This window comes from Loxodonta africana, chromosome 17 (genome assembly GCF_030014295.1).
Source record: "Loxodonta africana isolate mLoxAfr1 chromosome 17, mLoxAfr1.hap2, whole genome shotgun sequence".
NCBI classification, from domain to species: domain Eukaryota; kingdom Metazoa; phylum Chordata; class Mammalia; order Proboscidea; family Elephantidae; genus Loxodonta; species Loxodonta africana.
Window position 1 is genome coordinate 29,684,627 of NC_087358.1, and position 13,800 is coordinate 29,698,426.

The 13,800-nt window shown below is 33.9% G+C and overlaps 1 protein-coding gene across 15 annotated transcripts in view; it reads left to right on the forward strand.

Moving 5' to 3' along the window:
• Positions 1 to 13,800, forward strand: part of MYCBP2 (MYC binding protein 2) — a 287,598-nt gene that overhangs the window by 157,976 nt on the left and 115,822 nt on the right. For all 15 annotated transcript variants that reach the window (XM_064270017.1, XM_064270009.1, XM_064270015.1 and 12 more), the window contains 6 exons: positions 718 to 818; positions 1,674 to 1,892; positions 6,681 to 6,906; positions 8,483 to 8,601; positions 9,225 to 9,312; positions 11,640 to 11,689. In XM_064270017.1, the coding sequence (XP_064126087.1) occupies positions 718 to 818; positions 1,674 to 1,892; positions 6,681 to 6,906; positions 8,483 to 8,601; positions 9,225 to 9,312; positions 11,640 to 11,689 (803 nt within the window). The remainder of the gene's footprint in view (positions 1 to 717; positions 819 to 1,673; positions 1,893 to 6,680; positions 6,907 to 8,482; positions 8,602 to 9,224; positions 9,313 to 11,639; positions 11,690 to 13,800) is intronic.

Below are 13,800 nucleotides of genomic sequence, written 5' to 3' on the forward strand. Positions count from 1 at the left end.
CGCTATGAGTCAGAATTGACTCGACGACACTGGGTTTGGGTTGGAAGAATCTGTATTTTTTTTAATAAGCGCCCAGGCTATTCTGATGCAACAGCAGATCTAAAATCCAGTATTTGGGAATCTCGACTTATAAAGGTTTTCACAGTCTAGACTCAGCCTCTTTCTAGCATGACTAGCAAAGTACTTTACATAGAAAAGGTAGAAGGCAGTATAGCTTAATAACAGCAAACATTTTTGTAGTACTTAATACATGCAGGCATTTTTTCTAAGCATTTTACATGTGTTAACTTAGTTATTCTTCACAGTATCTAGTGAGGATATGTTGTTATTATCCTGTTTTGCATGTGAGTAACTTGAGGCCCAGACAGATTAAGTAATCTGCCTAATGTCACACAGCTGGGAATGTGTGATGCGAAGAGCAGGAATTTAAAATCGTGGCCGTCAGCCTAGGTTTCCATGCTGGCTCCATCATATTCCAGGTATGTGATTTGGGGCAAGTTGTTTAAACACCGTATGCCTTAATTTCCCCTTATAAAAATTGGGGATAATAAAAGTATCTTACTGTGAGGATTAATTGAGATAACACATGTAAATAAAGCCCTTACAACAGTACCAAGGACTCAGTCAGTGTCAACTGTAATTTTGCTCAAGAGAACAGAATATACATTACAATGAAATACCTTCTGACTATCATTTTAATGATTTTTTTTTTTTTAGCTGATGATATTCCAGAACTGCTTAGCTCTTCTAGTCTGTTTTCCATGCTGCTTCCTCTTATTATAGCCTACATAGGACCAGTAGCTGCCGCTATTCCCAAGGTATGTAATTTAATTGTGTAACTTGTCTTTTTGTAAATTTCATTTTTTAAAGACTTTGTATCTTTCCTTAAAAAAACAAAATGTTTGAATATTTGAGGCACCTGGGTTACAGGTAACAAGAGGAGCTTCAGATGTTAGTAGCAGAAGTTACTAGTTAAGCCGCTCTGTTCCTAATATTGCTTACTGGCATGTCATGCTTATTTATTGGCTTTACAGTTGAAGAATTTGGGAATTGGGATATACGATATATAAGGAAAGACGAAGTTAACTGAAATTTTTTATTTTATGAAGTTGAAGCCAAATCTTCTCCATCTTAAATAACAAAAGCAATGTAAAAGAATAGGCGTTTATTAAAATAGTGAAATATCTAATGCATGGAAGAAATTATAAATTTTTGACATAATTAAATATTGAGTAAAACCTAATTTACTGCAGATCACAAAAAGACAAAATTGTTTAAAAATAAAACATTTAAACACTCAGCTATTAATTGAGAGATTGGCAGTTCACACCTACCCAGAGACTCCTTAGAAGAAAGGCCTGGTGATCTGCTTCCACAAGGTCCCAGCCTTGAAAACCCCATGGAGCGTAGTTCTACTCTGCAGCACGTGGGGCCACCGTAAGGCAGCATCGACTCGACAGTAACTGGTCTGGCTGTTTTCGTATAACATCTAATACTTCTAAGATAAATCTTTTGAATCTATCAAACGAAATTTTCTTTGAAGGGAAACTTAGCTAGATGAAAATTGTCATTAATAAGGGTAACCGGCAATTACAGTGGTTCATAATTTTAAAATCACTTTCACATTTTTTATCTCATTTAATCTTTTATATATGTATTTATGTACATACTAGGTGGCTGTCGAAGTATTTGGCCTTGTTCAGCAGTTGCTGCCCTCGGTTGCCATTTTGAATCAGAAGTACGCACCCCCTGCTTTCAACCCTAACCAGTCGACAGATAGCACCACTGGAAACCAGCCTGAGCAAGGCCTCTCGGCGTGTACAACTTCTAATCACTATGCCGTCATAGAGAGCGAGCACCCATATAAACCTGCGTGTGTTATGCACTACAAGGTAAGCACCAATTTTTAGTGAGAATTGAAACTTAAAGCTTGATTTGTGTTTTATAATGATATCGTGAAGGTTGTTTTGCCTGTGTTAACAAGTGTACCTTCTTTTATAGTCTTTGAATATAGACGATCAGCAGAGATTTAAGAACGCTCAGATATACAACAAAGGTTTAAGACATAATGTTTACTTTTAAAGAGTCAGGTTTTGTAGAGTTCATGAGACTTGTTCTCAAATCTTTCTACAAGTATAGTACAGTGTATAATGCTGAACTACATGCTGTATATCATTATAGTAGTGGCTATCAGCAATAAAATTTAAAAATCATTTTTCAAACAGAGCAATATTTGTACCACATCCTGAGCTTGGAAAATTTACATACCCAAGGTAGGCTTTAAAGCACTCTACTATTCATGCTGTTAAAAAAAAAAAAAGTGGCACGTGAAACATTTATCAATTTAATGTAATTATTACGGAATTTTCAAAATCCCTATTTCTTGATTTTTAAACATTCACTTCATCAACTTAATTATTAGTAAATTTTGTGCTTTGAATCTAAGAATATTCTATTGTGTAAAGTATTTAACTTTTATTGTAGAAAATGTTAAACATAGGAAAGTAGACAAACTCATACAGTGTACCCCATTTATCCATCATCCCAGATTCAGAGGTTATCAATACTTAGTCAAACTTGTTTCCATTATCCCCACCCACTTCCTCCCCTCCTGTGTTGTTTTAAAGCAAATTAATGGATATTTCGTTATGAATCTCTGAAATTTAAGGACCCTGGAAAATAACTGTAATATTATTATCACAGTGAAAAAATTAATACACCTGTAATATTAAATATCATTCAAATTTTAACAGCTTGTTTACTTGAATTAGACTGTAAATAAAATCCATACATTGCACTTGGTTATGTCCCTTAAGTCTCTTTTAATCTCTAGGTCCTTCTCTTTCTCTTTTTTCCCTTGAATCGTATTTAAACTTAGCATAAACTGGGTTGTCTGACTTTGCTAGGTGGGGGACTCTTCAGCTTGCCTCCTAAGTCCTTTAGACTTGGCTTTGTTAGTCCTCCAGGCTCTCTGGTAAAGGAAGATGTTCTAGGCTCACCTTATACGTTTCCTTATAAATGCCTCAGGTCTGAATTAGCCATTTTTTTCAAAGTGCCCTGGTTCCTTTTAATTGAAAATGGTACATAAAAGCCAAAACCTGGCGCTAATGATGCTCATTGCTGCAGGATTGGTTGTTGTTTCTAGATCTTTACAGTGACCAGAACTAGTAAATAAGTACACACATAAATACACACATACACATATCTTTATACATGCATACGTATGCTATTTGTGTGTAAATGCATGTGTATTTTTGTATATATTTATGTATGTTTTTGTCATTGGATGACATCAACTCTATTCTGACTCAGAGGGACTCCATGTGACAGTAGAATTGCCCTGTAGAGTTTTCTTGGCTGTAATCTTTATGGCTATGAGTCCGAATCGACTCGACGGCGCTGGGTTTTTTTGGGGTAATCTTTATGGAAGCCAACTGCCAGGTCTTTTTTCTGTGGAGCCACTTGGTAGGCTCAAACCACCTTTCACTTAGCAACCTGACCATTCTGCTACCAGGGCTCCTTATAGTTATGTTATAAACACATTTATGTGTATACGTACGTATGTATATTTTAAAGATAAAATACCTCATCAGTTTTTACTGATGATTAGGATTCAAAATAAGAACCGCATGGTGTTACATGTGAATCTCCTTTCTCATACATGGAGAATCCCTTTTGTCAATGAGAATATTAGAATTTTAAAAAGTCAATTAATTATTCATTTGCTTTATTTGTGTGTAGTCTTCTTTGTTGTGGGGTTTTTTTTTTTTGTCTGTTTTTGTTTGGGGGTTCTTCCCCTGCCTTTGGGTATCTTCCAGCAAAGATGTACAGTCAAATTATTATATTTTAAATTAAGTTGGAATAATGAATTACTGTGTTTTAAAGTAAGTTGGAGTAATCCTGCCTGTGTTATTATGGCCACTAATTGAATATACATTTGGGGTCCTTTGTTTTATTTTATTTTAGATTTTTAGGAGTTACTTTTTAAGATTTAATTCTGTTACATAATTATTTAAAATAAATAAATAAATAATTTAAAATAATTATGTGATCCAAAATCAAATCCATAAAATAAAATAATTGAAGGAACTCTAGTTTTTATCTCTGTCTTCTTCACCCTATTCCTCCTTCCCTCTCATAGGCGACATTTAATTTTAGGTTTAGTTTATCCTTCCATTCTTTTAGTATAGGCATGCATGCACACACATACACACATGTATTCAGATGCAGGTGTGTTTGTGTATATATATATATGTTCATTCTTTTTTTTTTATTTTATTTTGAAAAATTTTAAACCTATGGAAAGGTAGCAACATCCATACACGCGTCACTTGGCTTCACCACTTGCTAGCATTTTGCCACATACGCTATATTTACTACCTAGTTGTTATGGCTGAACCATTTGAGAGTAAGTTGCACATTTCATGACTGTTCACCTTGTTGCTAAGAACAAGGAACTTCCCTTGTGTAACCACAATACACTGATCAAATTCAAGGAGTTTAATATTGATGCAATACTATTGTCACACTAGATGGGAGCATTATATCAATATTAAAAGCCGAACATTTACCATTTGTTCTGCTATTTTCTAGGATTTGTTTAGCCCGGATCCAGCCTTGGATCACAGATTGCGTTTAGTTATCAGATTTTCTCTATCTCCTTTAATCCAAAACAGTTCCTCAGCCTTTCTTTGTCTGTTGTGACATTGACATTTTTTAAGAATACAGTTAGTTGCTTTGTAAAAATATCCTTTAATTTTGATTTGATAGATTGTTTCCTAATGATTAGATTCAGGTTACCAACTTGGGGCAGCAATTCTGCCCAAAGTGATGTTGTGTTCTTGTTGGTGTATCCCATCATACTTCATTAAGGTGACGGCGGCCAAATTTCTGCACCAAAAGTCATTTTTTTTTTTTTTTGGCTTTTAAAAATGTCTGTGGCTAGCTCTCTACAGATTGTGTAGTAATCCTGTTCCCCAGCAAAGATTCACTCATTGGTTGTAGCATCCATTGGTTATTCTTACTTGAAACACACTTGTTACTGTATTGGTTGCAAAATGATGGTTTTCTGTTATTCCTTTCAGCCGGTGTTCTACTGTGAAGAAGAGCTGTTTCATCCCTTCTCCCTTTTAATATGTATTCATTTATTTTATGTATTTAGGTCGATATGGAGTTATGAATTCTCTTTCTGTTCAATATGTTATAATCCTTTGCCGTGACTATTCGCTTTGATGCTTGAATATTAATTTGCCCAGTGAAAGCCCTTTCAAGCTTGTTTCTCTGTCCTTTACTGTATTTTCCTGAGTTTTTGAACAGTTCTTACTAATTCCAGTCCACAGCGCATTGGTCTTTACACCAGTTTCGTTTTTGTATGCCACTGTGAATAATAAGCTTCTAAGTAAAATTAGGAATTCTTTGCAAAATTTTTATCTTGAGAATAAATTCTGAGGTTTTATAATCAAAGTATGTCAGAGTTACTTGAATTAGTTCTTTTATGTATATATGTTGTTTGTTATATGATTAGTTTGATAAAAGTTAGGCTTATTTGTTTATTTGTGCTTAATCTTTATTTTTTCCTATCCTGCTTGATATAATTTTACTTTTTAAATATGTAAAACATTAACGTGCTTCTAGAAATCAAAATTACACAAAATAATATACCAAGTTGTATAACTCCTTTTGCTGTTCCCTTCCATCTTCTCAGTTACTTCATTAAGTATCTAACTTACCCTTTCTGTGCTCCTTTTTGAAAAATTAGCATATATATATATATATATGGAGATTTTTTTTAATCCTCTACTTAAAAATATTTGCTTTGTTTCTAGAATATTATTTTAGTCCTCGGTAATTTTTTAAAAGGCTATTATCATGCATAGAAAAATTCTTAAGGCTCTCATCATGCCCTATGACCAGTGTACTATTTGACATGGTCCTGCCCTAACTGTCTATCACTACCACGTCAGGGGGTAAGACAAACTTAAAAGTGGCCTTTAAAATACGTGTAATTATATGTCATCATAAACTCTGATATACCGTCAACCTGTAAGGAAGTTTTTTTAAGTAGACCTTTATAAAATGTATGTGTATTTATTTTGACATTTACTTTCATAACATACGAATTTCTGGAGTTATTTTGCTAATGAAAACAAACATTTGTAACATATATAGTAAATAACCTAAAAGTGACTGATATTTTACATTTAGTGAATTATTCATTTTTCATCAATACATTTTCATATTTTACTTATCAAATTATATTTTCGTTTATCTGCTTATGTTTCATTAGCACAAACTGGCTGAAATGGAAAATTTGTTATATAAATAAACTATTCCACACAAAAAAATCATATTTCAGAAATAACTATAGCTGAATGTTTATGAAAATTAAGCAGCTTTTTAGTATTTTTGTATAATACCAGTGTACCCTTAGAAGCTTCAGCCTCATGTTAGGCAGAGAGCAGTAGATACTGCTAGTGGGGAGCGGGGGCAATAGATACACAGCATTAATACATTGGTTTCTGATTGTATCTAAACTATAGTATCAATTCTTTACTTAAAATTTATTTTTCTGTATGCTGAAATCCTGATCTTTACAGTATGATGTCCTGTATCTAAAATGGATAATGCAGAAAGCTAATTCTTCTTAACAAGTGTAAGTGTTCTCTTCCCTGTTGCCTCAGGTCACATTCCCAGAGTGTGTAAGGTGGATGACAATCGAGTTTGACCCTCAGTGTGGAACTGCACAGTCAGAGGATGTCCTCCGCTTGTTGATTCCTGTGAGAACTGCCCAAAATTCAGGATATGGACCGAAATTGACATCTGTTCATGAAAATCTTAATTCATGGATAGAATTAAAGAAATTTGCAGGATCTTCTGGGTGGCCTAGTATGGTTTTAGTGCTTCCAGGTGAGGTTTTTGTTTTTCCCTTCTTTTTTATATGGTAAAAATGCATGCATTTATGATGGTGTATATTCAGTAAGGACGCATCACTAAAGGTGTTTATCTTCTTTTTGGAGGACTTTATTGGGGAGTTACTTTGTATTTGGATTGCAATTGAGGAGATAAGATGATCCTCTGGGCAAGAGGCATAGTATGAGTAAAGTTTTGAGAATGTTTTGAGAATCTTGTGAAAAAAGGTTACCCCAACCAAAGCAGATAGTTAATATTGAGGAATAGCTACCTGTGTACTTGGGACCAGACTAAGTGAACTAGACAAAGTGAACTAGATCTTTTATTTTCCCATTAAGTGCTAAATTTTAAGTTACTAAGTACTGCTAACCTTTAAGAGAATTCCTGAACAGTTGTGTTAAAGCCATTGAGTTTTCATTTTGCTTGAGGGGGTGGGTATGTGTGTGAGAGAGAGAGAGTTAGAGATTTTTGTTACTGCTGTTAATATTGTTTTTATTTAAAGGAAACTTGTTTAAGTTTTTTTAAAAAAAATGTGTATAGTCTGTTGGGATCTTAACCAATTAACCATAGCTACTTGTGTAACCCCTCAAACCAGTAGCCAGTTAGATTGCCAAATTTTTTTTCTTCTGGTCTGAACTGCCTTTTAAATAGGTAATTCCACAGTATCTAAAATAACGGACAGAATGTGAATAATAAGGTGATAATGCAAAAAAAAAAAAAAACTTATTTCTAGTAATATAAATGATAGATGTCTTTATTTGCTTATTTATTTACTTTTTTATTTCTTACTTATTTGGGAAGCGATCAGAAAAAGCCAGATGTCAGCGGTAAGGGATTGCACAGTTTGAAACAAAGAGGCGAAACTAGGTCGCCTGAGTACTGACAAATAATTGAAAAGTGGTTGCCTGTGTAATTTAAAGGTGAGAAATTGGATTCAGAAGGAGAATTTGGTCACAAAGAAAAGCCGTAACAATGCACTTGCGATGTTCCTGTTGTTTCTCTTGATGTTAGATATAACCCACTGCCATCAGGCCGGTTCAGACTCATAGTAAACTTACAGGACACAGAAGAGCTGCCCCATAGGGTTTGCAAGGCTGTAATCTTTATGGGAGCAGACTGCCACATCTTTCTCCCATGGAGGAGCTGGTGGGTTCAAATTGCTGACCTTTCAGTTAACAGCTGAGTGCTTAACTACTGGGTCAGCAAGGCTTCTTCAAGCTAGATATAAAAATCAAAATTAGAAAAAAAAAAACTTTCTTTAGGTTATTTAATATCTGATTTGTATTGTTACCAATCTTGAGATGGATAAAAGGAGCAGACTGCCACATCTTTCTCCCATGGAGCAGCTCGTGGGTTCAAATTGCTGACCTTTCAGTTAACAGCTGAGTGCTTAACTACTGGGTCACCAAGGCTTCTTCAAGCTAGATATAAAAATCAAAATTAGAAAAAAAAAACTTTCTTTAGGTTATTTAATATCTGATTTGTATTGTTACCAATCTTGAGATGGATGAAAGAGGGAAATATTAATAAAGGTATTTTAGATTTTGAACTCAATTCTAGCCTTTTTTCTTAGGAAATGAGGCCCTTTTTTCATTGGAGACTGCATCAGATTATGTGAAAGATGAGAAAGCTTCTTTCTATGGTTTCAAGTGTTTTGCAATTGGATATGAATTTAGCCCTGGACCTGATGAGGTAAAAATGAATTATCAATTAATTCTGTTAAGGAAGGTTGTGTTTCTAAGGCTGCTTTGACTTAAATTCTATTTGTTGCTTATGTTCTGCAAGTCTGAAATTTATTTTAAACTAAGGTGTGCATAATTTAAAATATCTTGCAATTTAATTGTGTGCTGTGATCTTTTGCTACTTTAAAACATGAAGAGAGTGAAGTTTTTGCAACATGACCCAGCTTTTGAAGACTTAGCATAATTATACCTGCCCCAAATCTGCTTAGGTGTCTATACCTTTCTGAATAAATTATAAAACCTGGTTTCACAAAGAGACTAATTTACTATCTCTTCTAAATGTTTTAAATCATACAATAAAACAAAACCGAAGACAAAGCTGATCGTGTTCCTTCGAAGTAATAAATGAGAAATTCCTTGGACAGTGAAAATTGAAGATCCAGACCTTAAAACCAGCTTGAGCTGTAATGTTGAATCTCTTCAGCTCTCAATTTAACCAGTAACTGTAACACATGCTTCATTCTAGATCCAAAAGCAATCCCTTGAATTTAAGCACATTTTTTAGTAACTCATACTATTTCCCAAACGTGTTTTAAAGCAGCTATTTTTTTTTTTTTTTTTGCAATGCTACAGGGAGTCATTCAATTGGAAAAAGAACTAGCCAATCTTGGTGGGGTTTGTGCAGCAGCTTTGATGAAAAAGGATCTTGCACTTCCTATTGGTAAGTCTGATCAAGTACTAGGTGTTTACTTCATGATTTTTTTTTTTAAATTTTAAAAGTAGAATATGTTTACTATAGAAACCTCTGAAACTAGATTAGAAATGTATTCCGTAATCACATACACCAATGGACAATAACTGCTTAATATGCTGATACTTAGGGTTTTGTTTTAATGGGGACTTCTTTATTTACACACACACGCACACACACACTCCCTTTTGTACAAGGCTATGTGCCAAGAACGAGGATAAGCACTGGATTTACAGAGTTAAACCAAAAGTGTGAGGTATTTCTTAAATAACCTAGTAGAGATATCAAGTAGGGAATTCTGTATCCTTTGGTCAATAGAAATGTCATTTGAACATCGTTGTTATTTAAAAACATGGCATTGTATGAAAGATGAGCTAGAAAGAGAACGTAGATGGGAAAGGGAGGATTACCCAGAATCAAAGCTAGAACTTGCCAAAATTTCAGAGTTGGACATAGCAGGAGGAGGAGACTGCAGATAGGACTGTGAAGGGACAGTCAGTGAGGTAGGAGAAGAGCCAATACATTTGTGGGATTTTTTGCACGCTTCTGAGAAGCCAATTAAAATCTATCATTGGATTTGAAAACTTGTAAGTTATTGATTTACTCAATAAGAAATATTTATTTCTATCAGTAAAATGATAGAAATGTAAGATCTTTTACGTAGATTTAGAGTAGAAATGGGGAAGTGAGTCAGATTGAATATACTTAGTACTTTAGAAGAGTTTGTGAAACAGAATAGAGAAATGAGGCAATGGCAGAAATAGTACTGTTTTATCTGATGCAAATTTGTATGATTTACACATTTTGATCAAGAAGATAAAGATAAAAATAAAGATGACAGTGTTTGCTAATTCTGTAATATTTATACATGAGTTAACATTTTATTTCCCCCATTCTCACCCCACAAGCCCATCTGTACCTCTCTGAGACTTTTCTGCCTAGTCTGTCCTTTTTTCCTTCCCTTCTCTTTTTCTACTTTCTTCATCCTTCTCTGTTCCTCTTCGTGGTCCTTTTTATTCTTCTCAGTTCCCTTGCTGCTACTTAATGTTGGTACATGTTTGAGGAAATGAGACCTCTTGTATTCATGTGAGGAAAATTGGTACAGCCTCTTTGAAGGAAATTTTTTTGTCAAAAGCAGTTAAAACTTTATATGCGTGTACTCTGACCTAGCAAATTTTTATATATACTTCACAAATGACCAAAAATATATGTTCAAAGATGGATTAGTTCCCTGGTGGCGCAGTGGTTAAAGCTCAGCTGTCAACCAAAAGGTCAGGGTTGAAATCCCCTAGCCTGTCCTTGGAAACCCTATGGGGCAGTTCTACTCCGTCCTATAGGATCGCTCTGAATTGGAATCCACTAGACAGAAATGGGTTTGGTTTGGTTTTTATGACTGTAAAATCCTAGAAGCAACCAAAAACCAGTCAGTGGGAACTGGTTAAATAAATAATGGCATATCTGTATAACGGAAATCTGTGCAACTATTTAAAAAAAGAAAAGATCTGTATGTTCTGACAAACTGTCCAAATTATATTATTAAGTGAGAGAAGCAAGTTGCAGAAGAGGAACCCATTTTTGCAGACACTGTCATACACATGTATAACATATGTGTGTGAGTGTCCTTATTCTTATTTGCACAGAAAGTTTCTGGAAGAATATATAACAAGCGACACTGATTATCTTTGTGGGTGGGCATGGTTAAAGAGGGAGAATATTTTGTTTTGTACTTCTGTACAATTTAAATATTTCTTTTTAAACAAGTATTTTTTAGCAAAATTTTATAACTTAATTAAACTATCGAAGAATAGTCAATAAATAATGTATTTTATGTATTAATCAGTAGAATAAGGAAAAATTGCTAGATGGCACAGTCACTACCTCGTGACTCTCAGGGAGCCCCTGCTGTATATTAAAGGTAAAAGCCAACAAAATATAAAGGCTGGGATTCTGAATTCTCAGTTCCCTCCTTTTTCTTTTTATAAAAAAGTAAGAATACTAAATTTAAAAAAATAGTATTTATATACATGTACTATGTGTAAAGATATATATTTTTTTCTTCTTTACAAATAAACTGATGGGTACTTTCTGCATATTGCCTTGAGAATTGTAGCTTATATTCATTCTGAAAATATTTTACATTTTAAAATGTAAACCACTGAGACTTAATCAAAAATGATAACAGTTTTTTTTTTTTCAGTCTGGAATATCAGAGTTGTAAAATTATAATGAATGCAAAGGACTAGAAAATTAAACTGAGTATTAATGTATTTTAGTAAAACCTTTCGTTTGCACAACAGGTAATGAATTAGAGGAAGATCTTGAAATTCTTGAAGAGGCTGCATTACAGGTATTGATTGACCCAAACATTGTAAGGATAAGCTTTGTACATTAATGCGAAAGAAGTATTTTCATTCAAATCAGATTTATTTTTCTTGAACTTCAGATTTATTCCTTAAGTACTTTGTTGTATTCATTGGCAGTTATAAAGGTAAATAACTAATAATTGCTCCCCTTGATGGGAGAGACTGATGTGAACCATCACCATACTGTGTGGTAGGTGTTAAGTGTGGAGCTAGACATAAATACTGTGGGAGAAAGAACAGCAACGAAGTACCAGTGGTGTAGGGGAATGCTTTGCAGAGCTGTGAACATTTAAATTGGATCTTGAAGAAAGTTAATTTTACCGGATAGAAAAAGGGAAAGCATTTCACGAAGGAAACTGGAGGTGTATGGTTTTATTATAAATTCTGGTAGGAAGTAGCAAAAGGTGAGGTACTTAAAGTTGGTGAGTTCAGATTGTGATAGGCCTCTATGTCGTATTTAGTGGTTAGAACCGGTTGGCAGTAGGCAGTTGAGGGCCATCAGTTTGTAGCTGCTATTGTAGTTTGCTTGTTTTTTGTTTGTTTGTTTGTTTAGACATTAGTAAACTAGCACATTTGATACTATGTAGTGGAAATAAATGTCAATAAAGTAGTCTTTGGATCTGTTAGTATGTCAGTTTCTAATATTTTGTTATGCAGAATTGCTAGGACATTATTATACGGCTTTCTTACTTTATTAGTCTGAATTTACTTAACTTGTAATTCTTAACAAGATGGAAAGAGATTCTACAATTCACTGCATATAATGAGACTCATCAGTGATGAGAAATTTTTACATACTGAAATGGTGTGAAAGTAGAAGAATGGGAGAGAAGCATCCAACTGGATCAGTGTATCCAAACTTGAGGATTGCATGGATTTGCAAAATTGTCTCCAAATTTTTTTTTTCCAGAACTATGGTTGAGAACTTTTGATTTTGTTAGATTGAGAGTACTTTTTTAAAAATGTACTGTTATTATCAGCAATATTTCATAAAAGAAAGAGTATTTTAATATCCCAAAATAGACAGGTTATATTATAGGAATGAAAGACGAGCAGTTTTATGTCCTTATGTTTTATAATTTCACAATGGACCAGACAACTTCATTGAGCCCACATTTGGGTAGTACTGGTTTAGATCATACTCATTTTCTGTATTACATTTATGTAGCTAAAGTAGTAATTTAAATAATATCTGTGACAGAGTACTCCAAAGTTTACAATATCTTTAATACTATTCATTTTTACAATTACACTTTGGGGTTGGTATTGCCTTTTGCACCTTACAATAACTGCAGTTCAGAGAATATATGTGACTTATTTAAAACTCAGCTAATTGAGTGATAAAAGCTAGTGTACCTGGGTCTTCTAATTCCTAGGTCTAGTGTTTTACATTCTGTTTCCTCAGATGAATTGATCAAAGCTGTAATAATAAAAACAAATGTTTACGTGATCTTTACTTTATCAAGCACTATCCTAAACTTTGCATATTTTAACTCAGGTAATTGTCATAGCCCATCTCCATTTACAGATCAGAAAATTGAGACACAGAGAACCTACATTGCTTGCCCAGGATCACACAGCTAGTAACTGGCTGGGCTGGAATTTGAACTCTGGTACTTTGGTGATGCAGTCCATGATCTTGACCACTATGCTCTGATTACAGAACATATGTGAAGAAGCTTCTGGGTTTTAAAACTCCACTAAGCTTTTCTTTGTATTAAAAAAAACAAAAAATTTAAATCTTTGTACTTTAAGATATAAAATAAAAATTAATTCAGCAAACATTTATCAGACACTTGCTATGTGTCAGACAATATTTTAGTTAAGGAGAACAGTCAAGGAGCTGATATATTATTCATCATTATAGAGATTATTATGATTTATAAAATGTCATTTAGGCCAGATATAAAAAGAGCCTTTATTGCACTGCTGTTCAAGAAAAAAAACCACATTCCAAATTGCCTACATTTTTTAGCATGTAAGCTAGTCAGTGTTGTGGCCTAGTATGTTTTAAATGTCTACCATTTGTTAGGAAGAGCCTTGGTAGCACAGTGGTTAAGAGCTAGGCTGCTAACCAAAAGGTGGGCAGTTCAAA